The sequence below is a fragment of the Eucyclogobius newberryi genome, unplaced genomic scaffold, assembly GCF_026437365.1.
Source record: "Eucyclogobius newberryi isolate DKJ021-1_F unplaced genomic scaffold, fEucNew1.0.hap1 SCAF_18, whole genome shotgun sequence".
In the NCBI taxonomy this organism is placed as follows: domain Eukaryota; kingdom Metazoa; phylum Chordata; class Actinopteri; order Gobiiformes; family Gobiidae; genus Eucyclogobius; species Eucyclogobius newberryi.
In genome coordinates, this window is record NW_027315812.1 from 12,038,009 (window position 1) to 12,059,595 (window position 21,587).

A 21,587-nucleotide genomic window follows, 5' to 3' on the forward strand; every position below is an offset into this window, starting at 1 on the left:
ATGCATACCGGTCTTTTTGAAAATGTTTGTAAAAATGTTTGATTTAGTAGTAGTTGTTGTAGTAGCAATTGTAGTTGTTGCAGTAATAGTTGCAGTTGTTGTTTTAGTTGTACAAATCCTTTTATTTAACCCTCCACCAGCGTCAGTTGGGGTCACATATCCTTGCAGAGGGTACAGGAGATCATTATCATCATATGGAACCGTTGCGTTGCATTATACAATATTGTCGATTTGTCATTGTTAACAAACAGCACTTTAGATATAAGCGTCTAAGTGCACGCTGCAGTCATTTGTACCTCATATTTACTGCTCTTTCAGAAGCTAACAGTTACAGCTGTCAGTGGTGCTAACAGCAAGGCAGAGATCAATAGAAATGGTATAATCTTAAGTGTATTGCAGGAGCACTCTTCAGCCTCATATAGTTATAATCCCGTCTCCGGACCGCTCCACTGCAGCTTCGGCCTAATTGTCTTGTTCAAGGGCAATATGATCCTCAGCCAGGACTTTCAGACGGTAATCTCAGAGAGTCTGCCTGCGGAGCTCTCAGTAAAATGGTCAGGAGGATGGTGCAGAATAAAGAATTACAAAACTGCAGTCAGAATCTTTTTGGGGGTTGTTGTGGTCGACTGCAGAATGTTGAAACTGTTGGTCTTAGCGGTTACTCACAAGAGGTAATTTAGATTCACTAATTCATTTATAATAATAAGTGTCTTTGGAACAGTTGAATAGAAGGTTTAGAGGTGGTGGAAGGAGAAGTGAAAATGGACTTCATTGGTAAAAGTACTGCTGACAAATTGGTGAAAGTAAGCCAATAAAATATGCAGGAAAAATACTTAAAGTACTAGTTACTTTTGTAAGCAATTTTAATCAGTCTTTTATACAAAACTTGATCAATTAATTGGTTAAAGCTGAATCAAACCACGATCTGTATCGTCTTAACTCGGGCCAAGTTTAGAGAATACACAGCACTGCGTCGACTGCAAACTGTATGTGAGTTTGTGGGTTTGGAAAGGAGGAAAGATGATGGAGACAGAACTGTGGTTTGGAACGAGTGGGACTTAGGGTCATTAACTCTGACTTTGAAAGTTACAAATTATAATTACCTGGCTACATTAATATTCAAATACAAGTTCAAGTACAGGTTTAAACCTTTACACACACCTCTTGGTATTGGACATGTGACTTCTTCTCATCTGGACAATGTTTTACAACTCAAGATGTTTCGATTTCCACCCGAAAGTAGTTTTCAAACTGAAAATGAAAAATTGAAAATGACTTTTGGGTGGAGTTTGAAACATATAGATTTTTTAAAACTTTATATGGGTGGTTGCATTTGAAACTGTTTCTTCATATTGGGAGGACATGTGGAGATCATCCTTCTACAGTGAGATGTTATGGAGCTTGTCAATGTCAACAAACTGACAGTAAAAATGCAGTTTGTTCTGCATTGTTTTGGCATGATCAACTGGCCCAACTCTACAAGAGGTACACGCGCCTAATTAACTTGATTAAACGGGTTTGCTCAATACTGCCACCTAGTGACGACTAGACACGGGGTAGGGTTTACTTTAACTATACATGGGTGAACATAGACTCTTTATCAATAGACAATATGTATATAGTAAACTCTCATTAGGAAACTACTGTAAGTAGCACAAGAGTAGATCCAGTTTATGTTTCTAACTTCATAAAGTCACCCATTCACCTTTAATGCTACAATTAAGCATAAATAGGCTATAAGATAAGATAAGATAACCTTTATTTGTCCCACAATGGGGAAATTCCAGAGTTCCAACACAGATTAGACACAGAAGTATGGTAATACAAAAAACAGATAACTTATAGAAACACTCTTGTAGAAAAAGCTCTTATAAAAACACTCTTGTAGAAAAACATGCTTACTATTCTAATGGATGATAAATATAACATAAGATAAGATAAGATAAGATATTCCAGTGTTGCAACACAGAGACACAGAGTAGGTACAAAAGTAAATAATAAAAAACAACAACTTAAAAAAAACACTCTCTGTAGAAAAACTCTTATAAAACCCTTATAAAAATAATAATGACAATAGTAGCACTCTTATTTACAGCTGTACTACAGAATATTGCACCAGGATGATTGCCATTATGTCACAGTATTGCACATGAATATGACAGTAATGCACATGAATATGACAGTATTGCACATGAATGACAGTATTGCACATGAATATGACAGTAATGCACATGAATATGACAGTAATACACATGAATATGACAGTAATGCACATGAATATGACAGTATTGCACATGAATATGACAGTAATGCACATGAATATGACAGTAATGCACATGAATATGACAGTAATGCACATGAATATGACAGTATTGCACATGAATATGACAGTAATGCACATGAATATGACAGTATTGCACATGAATATGACAGTAATGCACATGAATATGACAGTAATGCACATGAATATGACAGTAATGCACATGAATATGACAGTAATACACATGAATATGACAGTATTGCACATGAATATGACAGTAATGCACATGAATATGACAGTATTGCACATGAATATGACAGTATTGCACATGAATATGACAGTAATGCACATGAATATGACAGTATTGCACATGAATATGACAGTATTGACCATGAATATGACAGTAATGCACATTAATATGACAGTAATACACATGAATATGACAGTATTGCACATGAATATGACAGTAATGCACATGAATATGACAGTATTGCACATGAATATGACAGTAATGCACATGAATATGACAGTATTGCACATGAATATGACAGTAATGCACATGAATATGACAGTAATGCACATGAATATGACAGTAATGCACATGAATATGACAGTAATACACATGAATATGACAGTATTGCACATGAATATGACAGTAATACACATGAATATGACAGTATTGCACATGAATATGACAGTAATGCACATGAATATGACAGTATTGCACATGAATATGACAGTATTGCACATGAATATGACAGTATTGCACATGAATATGACAGTAATGCACATGAATATGACAGTAATGCACATGAATATGACAGTAATACACATGAATATGACAGTATTGCACATGAATATGACAGTAATGCACATGAATATGACAGTATTGCACATGAATATGACAGTATTGCACATGAATATGACAGTAATGCACATTAATATGACAGTAATACACATGAATATGACAGTATTGCACATGAATATGACAGTAATGCACATGAATATGACAGTATTGCACATGAATATGACAGTATTGCACATGAATATGACAGTAATGCACATTAATATGACAGTATTGCACATGAATATGACAGTATTGCACATGAATATGACAGTATTGCACATTAATATGACAGTAATGCACATGAATATGACAGTAATGCACATGAATATGACAGTAATGCACATTAATATGACAGTAATACACATGAATATGACAGTATTGCACATGAATATGACAGTAATGCACATGAATATGACAGTATTGCACATGAATATGACAGTAATGCACATGAATATGACAGTATTGCACATGAATATGACAGTATTGCACATGAATATGACAGTAATGCACATTAATATGACAGTATTGCACATGAATATGACAGTATTGCACATGAATATGACAGTATTGCACATTAATATGACAGTAATGCACATGAATATGACAGTATTGCACATGAATATGACAGTATTGCACATGAATATGACAGTATTGCACATGAATATGACAGTATTGCACATTAATATGACAGTAATGCACATGAATATGACAGTAATGCACATGAATATGACAGTAATGCACATTAATATGACAGTAATACACATGAATATGACAGTATTGCACATGAATATGACAGTAATGCACATGAATATGACAGTATTGCACATGAATATGACAGTAATGCACATGAATATGACAGTATTGCACATGAATATGACAGTATTGCACATGAATATGACAGTAATGCACATTAATATGACAGTATTGCACATGAATATGACAGTATTGCACATGAATATGACAGTATTGCACATTAATATGACAGTAATGCACATGAATATGACAGTATTGCACATGAATATGACAGTAATGCACATTAATATGACAGTAATACACATGAATATGACAGTATTGCACATGAATATGACAGTAATGCACATGAATATGACAGTATTGCACATGAATATGACAGTATTGCACATGAATATGACAGTAATGCACATTAATATGACAGTATTGCACATGAATATGACAGTATTGCACATGAATGACAGTATTGCACATTAATATGACAGTAATGCACATGAATATGACAGTAATGCACATGAATATGACAGTATTGCACATGAATATGACAGCATTGCACATGAATATGACAGCATTGCACATGAATATGACAGTATTGCACATGTATATGACAGTAATGCACATGAATATGACAGTATTGCACATGAATATGACAGTAATGCACATGAATATGACAGTATTGCACATGAATATGACAGTAATGCACATGAATATGACAGTATTGCACATGAATATGACAGTAATGCACATGAATATGACAGTATTGCACATGAATATGACAGCATTGCACATGAATATGGCAGCATTGCACATGAATATGACAGTATTGCACATGAATATGACAGCATTGCACATGAATATGACAGCATTGCACATGAATATGACAGTATTGCACATGAATATGACAGTAATGCACATGAATATGACAGTATTGCACATGAATATGACAGTAATGCACATGAATATGACAGTATTGCACATGAATATGACAGCATTGCACATTAATATGACAGTATTGCACATGAATATGACAGCATTGCACATGAATATGACAGTATTGCACATGAATATGACAGTATTGCACATGAATATGACAGCATTGCACATGAATATGACAGTATTGCACATGAATATGACAGTATTGCACAAGATTATGAAGATGAATGACACATATCGGCGACATCTTTATATTTGTCATTGATTCAAACATGTAATGCGCGGTTTACACACAGGATCACAGCGGGGCTTTTGAACACACAGTGCAATAGTTCTTTTAGCGCACGAGCGGAAGAGAAGAGGAGCGTCTGAGGGGGAGGGCGCACGCGCGGAGGGGGGAGAGAGAGCGCGCGCGCGACAGAGGAAGAGCGCTGTATCCACACACGGCTTCACTCGCGCGGACTGTCACAGCATCGCCACATCCCCCTCCTCCTGCCTCGCTTCTTTCACGCGCGGATTCGCCATGACCGCGGCGTGAGGAGCGGCTGCCGTGCACTTTCTCCGCCGCCTAACCCGTCCTGCCCTGCCCGTCCCGTCCCGTCCTGCCCCCGGGGGCTCGCGGCGCGATCATGATGGAGTACTGGAGGCAATGCGCGCTGTGGCTGATCAACTGCAAGGTGCTGCCGGCCAACCACCGGGTGACGTGGGAGTCCGCGCAGGTCTTCGACTTGGCGCAGACGCTCCGGGACGGGGTGCTGCTGTGCCATCTGCTCAACAACCTCCGGCCGCAGTGCATCAACCTGAAGGAGATCAACCTCCGGCCGCAGATGTCACAGGTGAGCGGAGCCGCAACTTCCAAAAAAAAAAGCCCCGGGACGCGCGCGAGACCCGTGTCCCGTCGTTTACGCGCGCCGGTCCCGTCAGTGCTCGGGACAGTGGACAACAGTCACTGAAACATGTCACGTTTAGAACCAAGTCATGACTGTGAATATTATGAGCAGCGCAACATTAGATTACAACTTTTTTGGGGGTGAATTTGTTGGTTCGCCGTTATTCAGCGCGTAAAAGCTTTCCACAAAACGTTCATCCTCAAACCAATCAGTGAAGTATATTTACGTTTCGTCTTACAATGTATCTTACTGAGCTTCTATGCTAAATGTGTGCCCAATTAACTCAAATGACAAGTCACGTGTAGCCCAAAAACATGTAAATTGTCTGTTAAACGCGCGCGTAATTTGGCTTGTTTCTGCCGAAGCACAAAGAGCAATTTCACATTTTAAAATAAATCCATTAAATTTTATATAGTCAACATTCTTCACCGCAGACTGCACTTCAAAATTCAAATGTTTCAAAGCTTATAGAAGTTTGGTGAATAGAGCATCAATGTCTCTCTTACACGTTTTGGGGAAATTTTGTTCAAACATTTCATAAAACGGTGAATATATTGTACGTTTTCACCTGCACACGTGTCAAATCTGTCTTATTTGGGTTAGTGTGTGAAACCCTTGTATCGATTCTCCATTCTGCCCCCTAAAGGTGATGGATCATAGTGCAAAGGTCAACGGATTATGCCTCTAACCTTTGTTTAGAGGAAATCTACACCGCCACCTGAGTAATTGCTGGCATAATCCCGTTTCCCGCTATCCTTTTAATTGACTAGACTCTCTGTGGGTCGGGCGCATCAGTCTTCATAAAAATTGGTCGACAAACGCAGTAGGTGGAGGTGGACCGTTGGCTCCGGTGCGTCTGGTACCATCTGCTTCAATAACAGGACAGCCGGAGCCAGATTAATACTATATCTGTGAATCTCTGCCTTTGGCCCGGTGACAGAACACACCTACTAAATCTGCAGCTACTGATGGAAAAAGTGGACCAAATCAGGACAAATCTGCAGAAATCATTGCAGATATTGTTTGCAAACCGTGTCTGTCATTAAGAAACGATTATCAGAACAGTTGAAGCTCTATATATTTGCGGTTTTACATAAAAAGGGGACAAATGTTTCGTCGTTTTGTTGTAATGTACTTCTATGCACGATGTTGTTTATCAATGCGAGCGCAGTTGTACCAAGTTGCAAACGGATTATATGAATAATGCTTCAAAGATAAATTTCCATCGAGACAAAATGAAGCAATCTTGAAGTTGAAAACGTAAAATGTCAAAACAACTTCTCTTCTTTCCACTTTTAGAAGAAAAACAACAACTCTTTGGTGCAAAGTAGATTACGTCTGTTTAATATGAATGTCTTTTTTACAAGCGATGAAGACATGAAATGTTCTTGTTTCCCGGAAGAGCACTCTGAAGACCATGTCACAGTACAGCAGTCAATATAACAACGTGATACAGATACTGCACGCGCTCGGATCGGTTAGACTCCTCGGACACTTTCCCCAAGCAAACACATGTAACGTTATCAGCCCTCATTTCACATAATCGCTCTGAATGACGCGTTTACAATGGACAGAGTGTATTGAGTTCGAAACAAAAGGAGCCCATCGGTCCGTTGTCGTTCGAAGTCGCTGATGAGAAAGACGGTCCACATTCGGTGTTGACGTATAACGACGTAGTGAGGCCATGAGGAGTCGTGGATGTGACTGGGTTATTTATAGTAAGGGTTTTCTGCGTGAATGGCTGGCTTACTCACTGCGGTCTAGTCATTAACGCCGCGTTGATGTGTGAGTGTCTGTAACATAAATGAGCGAGTGTGTTTTGGAGAGATATAGGCCTTCTGTTTTCTATTTAATGATCCTCAATGGGGGATAACTGAAGATAACTGGTGTAGTAACAGTGTCCACTTCTGTACTGGACTGATGGACGTGGTCAATGATTCTGACTGTGTTGTGTTGAATGGAGTTTGAGAAGTTCTAAGTCAAATCCGGAAATGCAGTTGGTATAAAAACGTTAGTTAGACTTCGTGATGGGCTCTCAAAGAAATCAAGGTGTAGGACTGTCACAATCTTCTTATTGTTTAACAAATCTTAGATGTAACAACAATAGATGAAACACAAGTTTGGAATTTAACAAGCTAAACCAGCTAACGCGGGCTACAGTAAAAAACACGAAGATACAGACTTTACACAATCCTAAAACAGCTAGTTTCAAGAGACTACGTGATGTATTATGTTTTTGTGGCGAGAATGTATTGTGTGTACCTCTTCGTTGCACTAGTAGGGAAATTGTTTGACCTTATTGCGGTGGAAATATTTGTGCTGTAGAAAGAGTCATTAAGGATACAAACTATCCACTGAAGTGTTTCTTTCTGCTGTTCATTTATTGCAGCTCGGATTTTGTTGTAAACAATGTTGTACCTTTAGAAAAAGGTTTTCTAAGATGATGCTTTAGTGTTATTGTGTCAATGGAACAAAGCAGTTTCAGTTTCAACATTATTGTTCATAGCCTATAGTTTCTGTATTTTTTAAAAGGTGTTATTGTGTCAGGTTTAGTAGTGGTGATTCCCCCTCTCTATCATTTAATCCGATTTAATTTTGAACTACAAATCCTCATTAATAACCCATTATAATACATTTAATCACACAATGAATGTCACATGTTTTGTCATATTGTCATTATCTTTGTCTTGTGGCAGTAATGTAACAACTGTCACAGGAATTCACACACAAGAATGCACACTTTTCTGTTCTTCTTTTTAAGTATTTAATTTCAGTTTTTTGAATGTATAAAACATAACCAAAAAAAAGAACACTGAAGATGACACAGAGCACAAAATAGAGTATTATTAATGTCAATTATTGTGTCAGTCCAGGCCTTAATCATTGTTTTTTGTTGGTGTCCTCCATGTATTTTTGGAGAATTCACACTTTTCAGGCAAAACCATGGTCAGGACCCTTAATTCACACAAAGCAAATGACATTTCATCCCATGTGAACAAAGCAGAGTCTATGAAACAAAGTATATATCAAGTAACGAATTCATGATTGAGTAGAACTATACACATATTCATTCTCCTCAATATCAGTTTGAACACGACGTCATATTACATTGTTATAGTGCATCTTCTTTCCCCAATATCACGTAGACATAAATTGTGATGCAAGCCCCTCCCTATGTCTCCCCAAAGTCACATTAACATAACCGAGGGCGGAGTTGCTTCCTCTTTAGCTTGCATAATTCATGAAGCCCGTGGCAGCTACTTTATCATTGGCCAATGTTAACACATGGGACGCCACCGAGGCCCCACCCTAGGGACCCCGGAGAGGCCGAGACAAAGGCAGTAACGGGACAGTTCACAAAGAGGCCTGTCTGGCCCCCGTGCAACTCTCTCTGAGGACATCACGGGTCCTAAAGGCTCTGCTGCCGCGCCGATGTTAGCAAGTAATTAAAGCACAATGCGTTTAGATTCTCCGGAGATTTCACATGTGGGATGTTGGCATCGGGGAGTACTGGCCCTCTGCAACTTCAATTATCTTTTAGGACATTTGTATTCACATTTGGAGGGAAAGGAAGACAGATTCACCAATCAACAAAGAGCGTGTTTTAGAATATAACCAAACCAATGGACGTTTAACCCTTTTGTTTGCATATCATTAACCTTACAACATGTTTTTTTATTATTAATTAAAAGTCAGAGGTGAAAAGTAACTAAATACAAAAGGTTTCTGGAATTGAGTGATCTTTTTGGGGTAATTTCTTATCTTTTTAAGGGTACAATTTTTAACTTGTACTTGTAACTGATTATAATTTGACCTACAAATACACGCACAATGCCGCCACATCGCCTGCTCTGATTGGTCAAAACACAACAAATATGCGGTTTGCAACTTAAGCCATGTAGTAACTGTACTTATACTTGAGTGCAAATGTGCAGTACCCTCTTATTCAACCAGGAAATTCCCATGAGATTTAGATTTATTATCATTTTGTATCTAATCTTGACAGAATTACACGTAACCCTCAGTAGCTGGATTATGTTCTTAGAAAACTGGAACGAAAGTAAAACTATTGTGTAACCGTTTACAAATAGAAATGTAAATAGTTTGGCAGCTTAAGATACTCACTCATTCTACAAAGGTCATAATATTTTAGAATCAATACAATGTAAGATATAAGCTTTGATCTGCTTTTTGTGCCATAATTAATGTGTTAGTCTAGACATAGCTTGACCACAGCTGCTGCCGCTGCATTTTGTATTTAACTAGAAAAAGCACCACATAATCACTGGCTGTTTTTGTCACTCAGTAAAACTCTGGGGTTGTAGTTTTCTGAGACTGAGGCTCACAGTCATGGAGCAATGAGCAGTGGCTGTGGTTAACTCTGCTTGCTCAAGTTCCCCTCTTTTGTTTCACAAAAGGATGTTTTATATTGAGATTTATACAGACGCAGGAGCATGTTTTCTCTTCTGTAGCTAAGCTGTAGTGAACATGGAGTTTTCAGCATGTAAACAGTTGATATATTGAATACATTTATACAAATTAATAGAAAAATGACTGCTTAATATCCAACAAGGCATGTGTGTGGAATCAATCAGACATTACTGTATGAACACTTGTCAAAAGTAGGGATGTAGGACGCACACAGACCTTTTGATAACAAGACAGTGGCATTATGAAAGCAAAATCAAAGAAGAATGAGCAATTTTAGAGTTTCAACAATATTATACTAAAATATTAAATCATTGAGTGAATGTTATCGATCTAGATGCCTTAAATCAGAATTTCAACCTTTATTTGGTGGAAATTGGTCTCAATATACAATAGAATAGATAATAGATATTTGATTACTCGTCGTAAACTAAAATAATCAGTTGGCGCGCTCAGCATAAGCAAGACAATTGGTGTCGTTCAGCGTTGGTCCGAAGGTGGTGCACCCGGGGTAGATTTGTGTCCAACTACTCCTTTTCTTACTCTAATATCATGTGTTGAAAGCCTGTGATTGGTCTGATTACTGTAATAATCTACATAATAATAACAACAATATAGCCCCAAGCCTCGTCCCACAACGCAAGAGGAGTCTCCCCAATCTTCCTACTTATATTATATATTTATTACACCTACTGCTGAATCCATGGCACTATTCTCCTCCTTTGCTTTACAAATAGGAGCATTATTGTTGAAAATGTTGAGCAAAGTTTGTGGCTACGCTGCACAAAGATATTACAAAATACTTGTCCCAAAAATTTGAATTTGACTCCTTGAGATCATTTTCACAGAATTTGATCTTGTTCGGGCAAACGTTGAAGGAGAAGTTAAAGTAAAAGTAAAAGTAGTGAGTAAGAGAAGAATATGAAAGCTTAACTACATGTGAATTTCAGAGATTTGGCAGTTTCCCCATAGACATAACATTGGATGTTTCTGTCATTGCTGCATCTATAAGAAATATGTTTCTTTGACTTTTGTGATTGGGATGCCAGAACTTAATCTTGTATCCACTCTCGTCGATCATCCAGGCGAGGCGCAGCTAAACATGAACGTGCTGCCTATTGTTACAGCCAGTTCAGAAGCTCCAGAATTCATCCCCTCAAGAAGGCTTCATCAGTGCTAATGATCGGCTGCAGGTGATGGGAGCGTTTAGACAAAAGGTGCAAACTGGTTTTAGTTATATAGGATCTGGCAACCCAAAGTGAGAAACTAGTCCAGCTTTTTGGATAATAAACAAGCAAAACACAAAATGAAAAAATATACAACTTTCTCACCACGTTTTGGGTAATTATGAACCAATAAACATTTCAGTTATTTTAAGTTAAATGTATTAGAACATGGAGACGCACTATATGTAATGTTTATACAATATCAAATGACATTCTTTGCAAAATCCTTCCTTTCACCTTTTTGTATAAACTTCACATCTGTGACAGTATTGTACGTCCACGTCATCAGCAGCTGTGGGCCACACCGCTGTAAGACTTGTTTTGCACAGGAAATCAGGAAATGGAAGAGAGGAAGGAAGTGAAACTCAGCGTGGCCATGTGAAGCAGAGACACGACAGACACAAAGGAGACAATGGCCACTCGGCTCCTCACGCAGAAGAGTTCAAAGTCCATGCAAATGCTGAAAGTGGAATAAAGGAAACAGCTAGTTCAGTTCAGTTAAGTTCAGTTCAGTTCAGTTAGCACCGGTGGCAATAATGACTTGAAATGACACTTATGAGTCAAACCACAGACTAAAAATGAAGTGATATACAAGGCATCCAATGGGTTACCTCCTACTGCAACCTTGTCATATTTTTATTTCTAATTTGGTTCTAACCAGTGGGCGATTTGTTTGTGCAGATGAACATATTTCTCTCTCGTTCCTTTTCATTTTGGTGATACTGTCCAAATATATATATATGCATGCCGCTGCGCACACACACATGAATGGAGACGGCCAAACAAATGCTCGTGGGAGGCGGGACATGCGGTAAATAAACCAATTAGAGCTGCAGTAATTAGGTATATTAAATGCATCTACAGTATGACCATCTTCAATGTTCTGTATGTAGCCTCATTTTTATGTCTTCAAATTCAAGTATATAAGTAATTCTCTTCATAAATACAGTTTGTTGTAGATGTGGGCGATATTGACACAAATGTCTACCTCAATCTTTTTTTGGAGTATCCTAAGAACAATAGTTTGACAATACATCAATCCAACAGAAATGTGTTTGTCTTTATGTAGTAGTTGACTTCTGGTTATCAGACAAGTCTGTAAAATGAGTGCAGTAATAGCACTATATACACCTATTTGAAAGATTACAACATAACTTATATATGATTTTAACTTTTTAAAGCATTTTTTACAATAAACAATACACTCGACATCCAAAACAACATTCACTATAGTATCTAAATTTCGCCCGCCTTTAGTGCGTTTTTAAAGCAGCTGTTTGAGAAAAAAGAAGACTGACCTATGCATTTTGAAAGACATTTTGTTGGATAAGAACTGTATAGAAGGCACCATTTTCACTTTGATTAGTCATTGTTGGATGAGAACCATATGGAAACACCTGCATGTGATTATCCCAGCCATGGTTTGTGGGCGGGGTTACGGCTCAGACTTAAACATGTTCTTCACTCATGGTTAAAATGTCATCGTTGTTGTGAGATCGTGTGATGAGGCGGCAGTTAGGACAACCAGAGCCCCCGCCAGAGGAGACCGCTATGTGAACTTTAGGACCGCCATATTTGGACAGAAGCTTCTCTGTCAAAGCAGCAGGAGCCTGGAACTCCTTATCTTCAACTCTTAGGGACATTTTAAATTCAACCTTAAGAAGTGGCTAAAACATAATCAGAAGTGTAATCATTAGGGATCAGTCCGTAACAATTATGTCAATTGTAAATATTTAAATTTGTAGTAGGATTGCTGATGAGGTGGTCCCTCTGCTGGTGACTGGTTGTTGGTGTTTGTTTGTCTTTTGCCTTTTTCTACTGTATTTTAAATATTACATGGATAATTCTTTGGATTACCTGCACGCTGTGAACCTGCTGTCACTTTGCCTCTGCCCAGTGACGACAGATGAAAATGAGTTTGTTGCCATCTCTGCTCTGTACAATATATTAAATGCGCAATGTCCCTGTCAAATAAATAAATAGTTGGATTTTCTGTGTGTGGTCACAAATTGAAATACTACTATAGTTTTTCCTCTAATACAAAAACTACAAAAAGTCTCCTCAAATTAGTTTCTGTTTCTCAAATGTGGGAACAGATAATACATTTTACATGGATTTCTCTTAATGTATATTTTATCAGTGGCAGAAGAAGCTTTGAGCTGTCAAACAATAGACGAGCTGGTTTCCCGCAACACTAAATGCCAGACGCTTCAAACAGAGAACGTTTTTTCAAATTGACACAGAAAAAACTCACTGAGTAGCTTCATTCATTTAGTGACTACAAGAGAAGTAAAAGCTTAATATATAACACAAATGTATGAAAACCTATTCAAAGTTTTTGGAGAGAGCCTGTTGCCAATCAAAGGAAACAGCTTTACATAAATAGGTAGTAGGTATTGTCTAATAATTGCAACTGTCACTCAAGCCATGATCTTTCTTTGTGCCATTTTTAAAGGAGACACATTTTCTATGTTTTAACCATGTTGTAAAGTTTTCCCTCATCACTGGTAATCATGTCAAATTTCCATCTTCGCCCACTTCTCTGTACATTCTTGCGACTGTCTGCGAAAACAAAATCCAGGTCATGTACAAATGTTTTAAAATCTGTTGCCAGTTTTAAGAAGTAAAAACTATAAATCAAAATCATTGGCTATTTGTTAAAGCGTTTTTATTTTGTTGGATGCTGCACAAATGAATAAATCCCGGAGAGAGAAACAAAGTAATATGAATTAAACAGGAAGTCAACAAACCCGTTTCTATTGTCAGATCATTTTAGATAGATGTTTACTGTTAACACAATGCAAAAGAACGCCACATATGTGATAGTTTATTGCTAAAAAGCCGGTCTTCTTTCAGCAGAAGGTTTCACCTGGAAGGACATCTGACAATGAAAGTACATCATAATGAGACGAAGAACTTGTTGCAGTGTGTGATCTGTAGGCGACTCGTACAACACCTGACCGCCACAGCGCATGAACCGTTATTAACTCTGCGTTGACAGCTTTGACTGGCCAGCATATACCTATTTTAAGCCATATATCACACATGCTTTTGACTTTCCCTTGCGTCTGTGTCGTTTTGTTGCCTATACCGCCATAACAAAGCTCGTAAGATGATTTTACGATTCATTTGATACATGACTCTAAAACAATAAATGGTGTTTAATGAATAATGCAGTGTGAGTTAAAATATGTCTACGCTAAGGTTGTGTCACTTACAAAGGTTCATAAAGCTAAGAAATCAATCCAGTGTTGGAAGTATTGCCTATGGTACAGTTACTTCTGGCCTATAAAACCTCTTTTTTCATGTAATTGCATAAAAGCTGTGTGGATCTCTGCTCTGCTCGCCTTGGTCTGTCAGTTTATGGAGCCCGTCCTCCTCTGTGTTCGTTTCTATGGGAACAATAAGACTGGTCCAGGATAATTGGGCAGTTTGTACCGCGGACCATACTTCATCATTAGCCCTGGCATCATCCTGTTACATATAACCCATTATACTTGCATATAGTACAGTCATAGCTGCTTTATCTTCCAAAGAGTGTTTTTTTGCTGTGTTTTTTCATGATTTGGCTATAGCACGAAGCCTGTTCTACACTTCTTGACCAAACTTTTCTATTTATCCAGGTTTGATTTTAACTCCTCGTGTATATTTTAAAACGATGATCACTGGTTTGTAAGACCTTTAGTCGTATCAATTAATTGGCTGATGGTGTTTTAGTTGACCAATATTCTGATTATTTGACACATTTTTGGGAGGCATTTTACAGAATTTATAGTCACAAGGGACAAAAAGAGAAGGTAATGTGAGTTATCTGGAGATTTGGGAGTTTATTGTGAGTTTAATGGGCATTTTTACTGATGAAGACACTGTTTACTATTAGTTTTCTGTTTCAATATTTGTAATTGTGTTATCTCATGTAATATCAGCAGTGTTGGACAGTAACAGATAACCTTTCCAGTAATGTAATAATCTAACGCATTATTATGAAAATGAGTAATTAGTAACTATACAAAGTAAATCTGAGAAGAGATCTGTCTGAGTTTTAGGCTGTTCAAGCTGAGGTAATACAGTGTTGTTCATTGTTGATTAGGATTAAGAAGCAACATGCGTTTCACTGTGGAAATGTTAAATGGAGCAAATTCAGTCCAGAGTCCAGAGCTGCACAGTCACAGAAAGATGTTTGTTTTTATATTTAATGAAAGCCTCTTCTTTTACCAGATTGATTGGCTTCATATTCACACCTAACACTAAGATTAAACCATTTCACACGTAATAATGATTTATAAAGCCAGCCAGTCCAGTAAAACAGAAACAGAGTGAGCTCACATGTGAAGCATTCAAAAATGGCTTACAGATCCACCCATAGATCAATAAATGTGGTTTGATCGGGTTAGAAATAAAACACCAATAAAATAAACAGGACTGAAATTTGAGAGGAACTGCTTTATAAATGAATTAGAGTGATCTTTAACAAATATAATTCAAAATAAAAATAAATAAAATAAATAAAATAAATAAAATAAATAAAATAAATAAAATAAATAAAATAAATAAAATAAATAAAATAAATAAAATAAATAAAATAAATAAAATAAATAAATCGAAATTTAATAAGGGGAAAGATTTCAAAGTGTTCATAATTTATACTTTCCAAAGTAATCTGACCAACACTGAATATCGGGTGCAGATACATGGTGAAATCATTGAGATGCTTAAAAGGTTTTAGAGTCTTTGTGATGCCACATCCTTGTTAGTCTAGTCTTTATTCTTACTTCAATTAATAAGAAAGAAGTCGATTTGTTGATGGGTTTAGAAATGGTCACAACTTGACATTTTATCACTATGGAAATAAAAAAGTGCAACAGGTAATGAGATCTGCTACAAAAGATAATGCAGAAGAAAGATGTTAGAATGTAAAAAGTTCAAGATCAAGAACAAAATAAATGTGTTTATGTCAAAACCGTCATACTTTGCATTGTCTCGCGGGAATTATGTTTTCTCTCACCAATATTGTAAGTCCCTTAACAACTGTCCAGATGCAGCTTTAGCGTGGGTTGCCAACGTTGCCTGAGCCCATTTATTTTGAAGGAGGGATTGCACCTGTCAGTTTGTAAACACCATTTCATTGCAGCCGCGCTCGGGCCGGACGTTGGCGCGAGGCGTTGCAGCGGCGCCCACATTTTGCCACTGAAGGGAAACCTAATGCAATCTCGCTGGTTTGTTCTGCTCTGTCATCGCGGTGACAGGCATATTCAGCGTGCGGCTCATACGCAGTGACACCGCAGAACGTGTCGGCGCGGGAGTGTGCTTGTGTGCAAAGGGAAAGATTAGAGAACATCACCTAGGTAACGGACTGCCACCGCTGATGTCAAACGCAATGGTCAATAAAATATGAGACATTTTTATAATTAGTGGTGAGCAAGGCTGGATGGTTTAGAGCCAGGGACGGTTCTCTGTTGGTGATGGGCATTGGTTTATTAAATTAGTGGGTGATGTTTTTATGATTATACAGAGAACAATAATCAGATGATATGTTAGCAATCGATGTTCACTGAAAAACATGAATAAGTGCTTGAAATAAGTAGCATTTATCTTGTTTTTAGTATATTTTGACTCTTTTTTTTTAAGTAAGATTGCCCATGGAACAAGCATAGGATTTCTTGTTTTACTTAAAAAACAAAACATTTTATAACTTATACATATGTTACTACACTACACTTGAAGTAAGACCAAAACTTGCTTGTTCTATTGGCAAAACTTAGTTTAGGAAAGTCAAAATATACTCTGATCATGATAAATTTTACTTAATTCATTAATTATTAGCTTGTTTAAGACTGTACAGTTTTCCAGCGTATATGATTTCTTATTTTTGAGGTTGATCCTTTGAAAATACCAGATTGTGTGTTTCATTTAATGTACAATTATGTTTAATTGAGTAATAAACCTTCCCCAAACACTTTTTTTACTCTTACATGATACATTTTTGGCTACTTTATACTTGCTCCTACTGTTGATATTAAAATGAACCACAGCACTGCAGAAATATTGCTTTTTAACTTTATTTATTACACAGTTTCTTTTTTACCAGCTCTTTTTGCAGGCTTTAAAATATCAATTACTTACATAATCGATATTTCTACACAGTAAATGGCTCACATCTTTAGGAGAATCAGATGAATGCCTCCTATAAACCTCTTTGAGATAAAGTCAGAGGCCAGACTGCATTTTGGACAAGGTCATATTCGTTACATTGAATATAATAATGATTGAAGAAAGTAAAAGTGATCTGTTTATGTACATAAAAGTAGATAAGGATGTGACAAAAAAAGCTCATTCAGTTATTTTGTGTGAGAGAAGAGGATGCAGAGGATGAGTTGGAGCAAATGATTCAAACTAGTGAAAGCACCAAAATGAAGAAAAGTGAACTACAGTGTGTGTTGAATTTGTATTTGCAAACATAACTGACATCCATCAATATTTATCGTCCTTTAAATTATAATTCTGGCCTGGGACCTGCTGTTAATCATTGTTGAGTGCTCTAAAGGCTCTATCAAAATCAATACAGTAATACATCGCCTTTACTGGAATTCATATGAACTATGAATAGCCCATGACATAGTTGTGAAAAGGGAGGGTGCTCTAAATAAAAATGAAAGTAACACTTGTATATTTCTGAATGAAGAGTTAAAGGTTATACTATGTGAGTGAGCACTGCAAATGTGTAATTCTCAAACCAGTGCAGCCGTGGTCGTAGCCAGCAGCACTGTGAGCGGCCCTTTACTGTCAGAGTCATTGTAGTGGAAACCTGCGCCGAGCCAAGTGCATCCAGCTCTGCAAGAAGAAAGCATATTTTACTACCAAACATACATCCCATATACAGTTATTCCAGTTGTGTAGTGGTAGCTGCAATTGCAAGAATCTAACATATACAAGTGCATCTAAAAATTGTGAAAACATTACCTGTTCTCAAGTATTGTTTACTTTAAAGGGGACATATTATGCCAAATCTATTTCAATTTGCTTTATACCTTGTTACAATGATGTTTCCTCATTGTTAGTGTCCTCAAAGTTATGTTTTTGATTGTTTCTTTCATGTTTGAGTAATCCTGTATTGTACTGCAACCAAGGCTCAGAAATACATGAAGGATTTTGAAATGTCACATCTGCTGCTTGTTCAGGGGAAATGCCACTATGAAGAGGCCTTTTTTTTCTTTCTATTAATACACTATTTTAGAACAATACTGCGATTTACAATAGCCACTGTAATAGTGCAGAGGAATTGAGACTTAATTATGGACACAGTTTTTAATCGTAAAACCCAAGATGCTTTTAAACAGTTCTGTCCATCATATCTGCTCATTTTATACCATTCTTTTCACAGATTTAACTTTTACAATACTAATTACAATGGGTTTTTACACATAACACTACTAAGAACTAAGTCCCTATAATCACCAAGTCTCTATTTAGACAGAAGAACCACCCAGACAGTCAATCTCTGGTTCCTATAGTTTAAACGTGTATGAAATGGGGATTGGCACACAAAAAAGTAGCAGGAATTGCAAAATGCTCCTACAGTGCAAAAGCCCCTGTGTATAGTGTCTAAATATGGGTGTCTGAAGCTCTTTTCCCTTTGGCACATACAGGGTTAGGGTTAGGGTTCCTTATTTGTGTAATGATGACAGAAGGAGCTGAAGGACAAAACCTCAAAGGTACAGTAACACCTAAACCAACAAATGAGCTGTCACTGACTATAAATCTACTGACTATCGGCTCTGTGGATAGTGACAGTTATAATATAGCCCCTGATGTGTAGGGAAGGCTTCTGTGTTGGTGGAGAGGGAGAAGCAACATTATTAACTTGTCCAAGAAATATATGGGATCGTATTGAATGGCTGGCTCACAGGAAAATAAATCATGTAGGCTGCCTTTTCTGTAATTTCAACTCTATACTGTGTGACAACAGAAATATTCTTCACTTTGTCTTCTTCAGTTAAGCAGATCATTGTATTAGAATCCTAAATCTTGTACAAAATGTCCAAATATCAAACTAATAAGCAGTAATTAGGAGTGTATCAACAGGAAAGTGTTTGTCTATTTAACAGCTGAGATGTGATTAAGAGGAATAAATATTAAGGGCAGAATAATTTTACTAATTAATAATTAACATCGAATGAATCTCTTACACATATGCAAATGAGACGTTAGTTGCTCACCATGAAATAAAGTAAACAAGCACTTCAAAATCTGATTCTTATCTGATTTCTGGACATTATTTCAATGACATGCAAACCACAAAATCTGATGTGAGTGATCAGATGGAACATGATCAGAAATATTTCAGTTGCTGGTGCCGTTTAGATATCATTTTTATCATCTTTCAACTCCAAGAATCAAATTTTTAGTGCACATGTAACTGCAGCCACTTTTAAGTTGATTTTTGCTATTCTTTGGCATGTAACAGCATGTTCCGCTTTCATTCAGCTTCACCTCACCGTTCCTATCCTTGTCTCTGAGGGCCGGGGGTAAAAGGACATCTAGTCTTGGATGTCATTGTCTCTTTTGTCTCCCTCTTGAAGGATGTACTGCATTTTATCCTTCAAGAATAAGAGTGCAGATATTTTGGGCCCTGATAGAATAGCTGTGATTTTGTAGTTTGTTTTTTCTTACATATTAGTTGTCACTCTCCCCTTTTCCTCCAAGACTGACTTTATAGTTCTCAACAACAACCTATTCTGTGCCATTCACCCTTTAAACCCCGGCTCTTTACCCTTTATAAGCCTCCTTTTGATCAAATTACACACGAATGAGCTGAGACTACTTGACCTGAATGACTGTAGCCCAATGGATTCATATCACGACGGCGCACAGTAACAACTAATTCAATTCCCTTATCTGGAAGGGGGGCGGGGCCCACACTCTTTGTATGCATGTGGGGGTCAAGGGGTTAAAACCAGGATTTAATAGAATTTAGCTGACACCATAGCACTGATGTGGGGGAGGTACAAGGTGCAGTACAAAGCATGTGGGATTGGGCTTTACATTTAAACCACCGCAAGGATTCACCATTATATCTTACAATGATGTGAACCATTTCTGAATATTAATGATCATCACGGCAGTTTCTCATTTTGTGATTCAAATCAAGGTCTTTTTTAGTATTCTCAAAGCCATTTCCGTGTTTTGGCCCTGTTGTTCACCGTTCTCTACGGCCCAGTCCATCAATCAGTACCCAGAAAACCATTTAAAAGAAATAATTATTTGTGTGTGTGTGTTGTTTTTTTAGATTAACTGAAAGGGAACTAATTGAAGTCATAATAGAGGTGATAAATGAGTTGTGTGTTCATAAATGGACTGTAGAATGTATTAAACAGTCAAGTACTTTCAGAAACTATGCAGGAAACACTGTGGACAAAACAATACAACAAGCAGAGCCATCTAAGGCCAAAGGTACTTGCTGTTTGGCCGTTACTTTCGACAATGACACAACAATCTCGCTCATGCAAATAGGCACGTCTGCTACGGGTGAGCCACAACATTTACTTAAGTGCATTATAGATTTTGCTTCTGTAACACTATACTTTGTCAGAGTGTCTTTGATGGGAGCAAACGTGATTATCTTAAGAGGCGATAGAGTCTTCTCGTTGTAAAGTGGCTGTGTAGGGCGTGTGCATTTCCCCCTCAAAACCGACAGCGGGTTTCACACTTCAAACCACTTCAAACACGACGTTCAATCCACCAGCGCCGTGCATGAGGAATCAAATTGGCTGACTACCGGTACGCTTACACTTGTCCATTAGGATAAGTGTCTGACAGTTTGGATCTCCCTCTCTTTGGAATGACCCTAACCTCAGGTCGAGTTGTGTGCAGCTTCCCCGCCCACCTCAGCGCCTTCCCTTCACTGTTCCGCCCATTTTTCCCCTGTCCCGAGACGAGCCTTAGTCATGGTTTGGGGTTGGTTAAAAAAATAAACCTGTATTAGTCCAGGGTTACGCTTGGTGCTGCAGTAGATCAAGGGTGTGTGCACACTATTACATCAGCGTTTGGAAAAGCCCTGCCAGTAATGTAGCCACTGGAGGCTTCACTCTGACACGCGCACGCTTTGGAGATTTTTAAGTTTTGAGTAAGACGTTCAGTACCACGAGAGACCTGTTAGAGCAGATGTTATGACTCTGGTTCACTGATTCATCATGGTATTTTATGACAGCGATATTGGATACAGTATGTAGAGGAAAAACATGCCAAAAGAGAAA

General features: G+C 37.7%; 1 protein-coding gene across 1 annotated transcript in view; it reads left to right on the plus strand.

The window, feature by feature from the left end:
- The first annotated feature begins 5,417 nt into the window (after positions 1–5,417).
- Positions 5,418–21,587, plus strand: part of LOC140364421 (guanine nucleotide exchange factor VAV3) — a 127,674-nt gene continuing 111,504 nt past the window's right edge. The window contains exon 1 of the mRNA XM_072450540.1: positions 5,418–5,626. Within this exon, the coding sequence (XP_072306641.1) occupies positions 5,420–5,626 (207 nt within the window). The 5' untranslated portion in view covers positions 5,418–5,419. The remainder of the gene's footprint in view (positions 5,627–21,587) is intronic.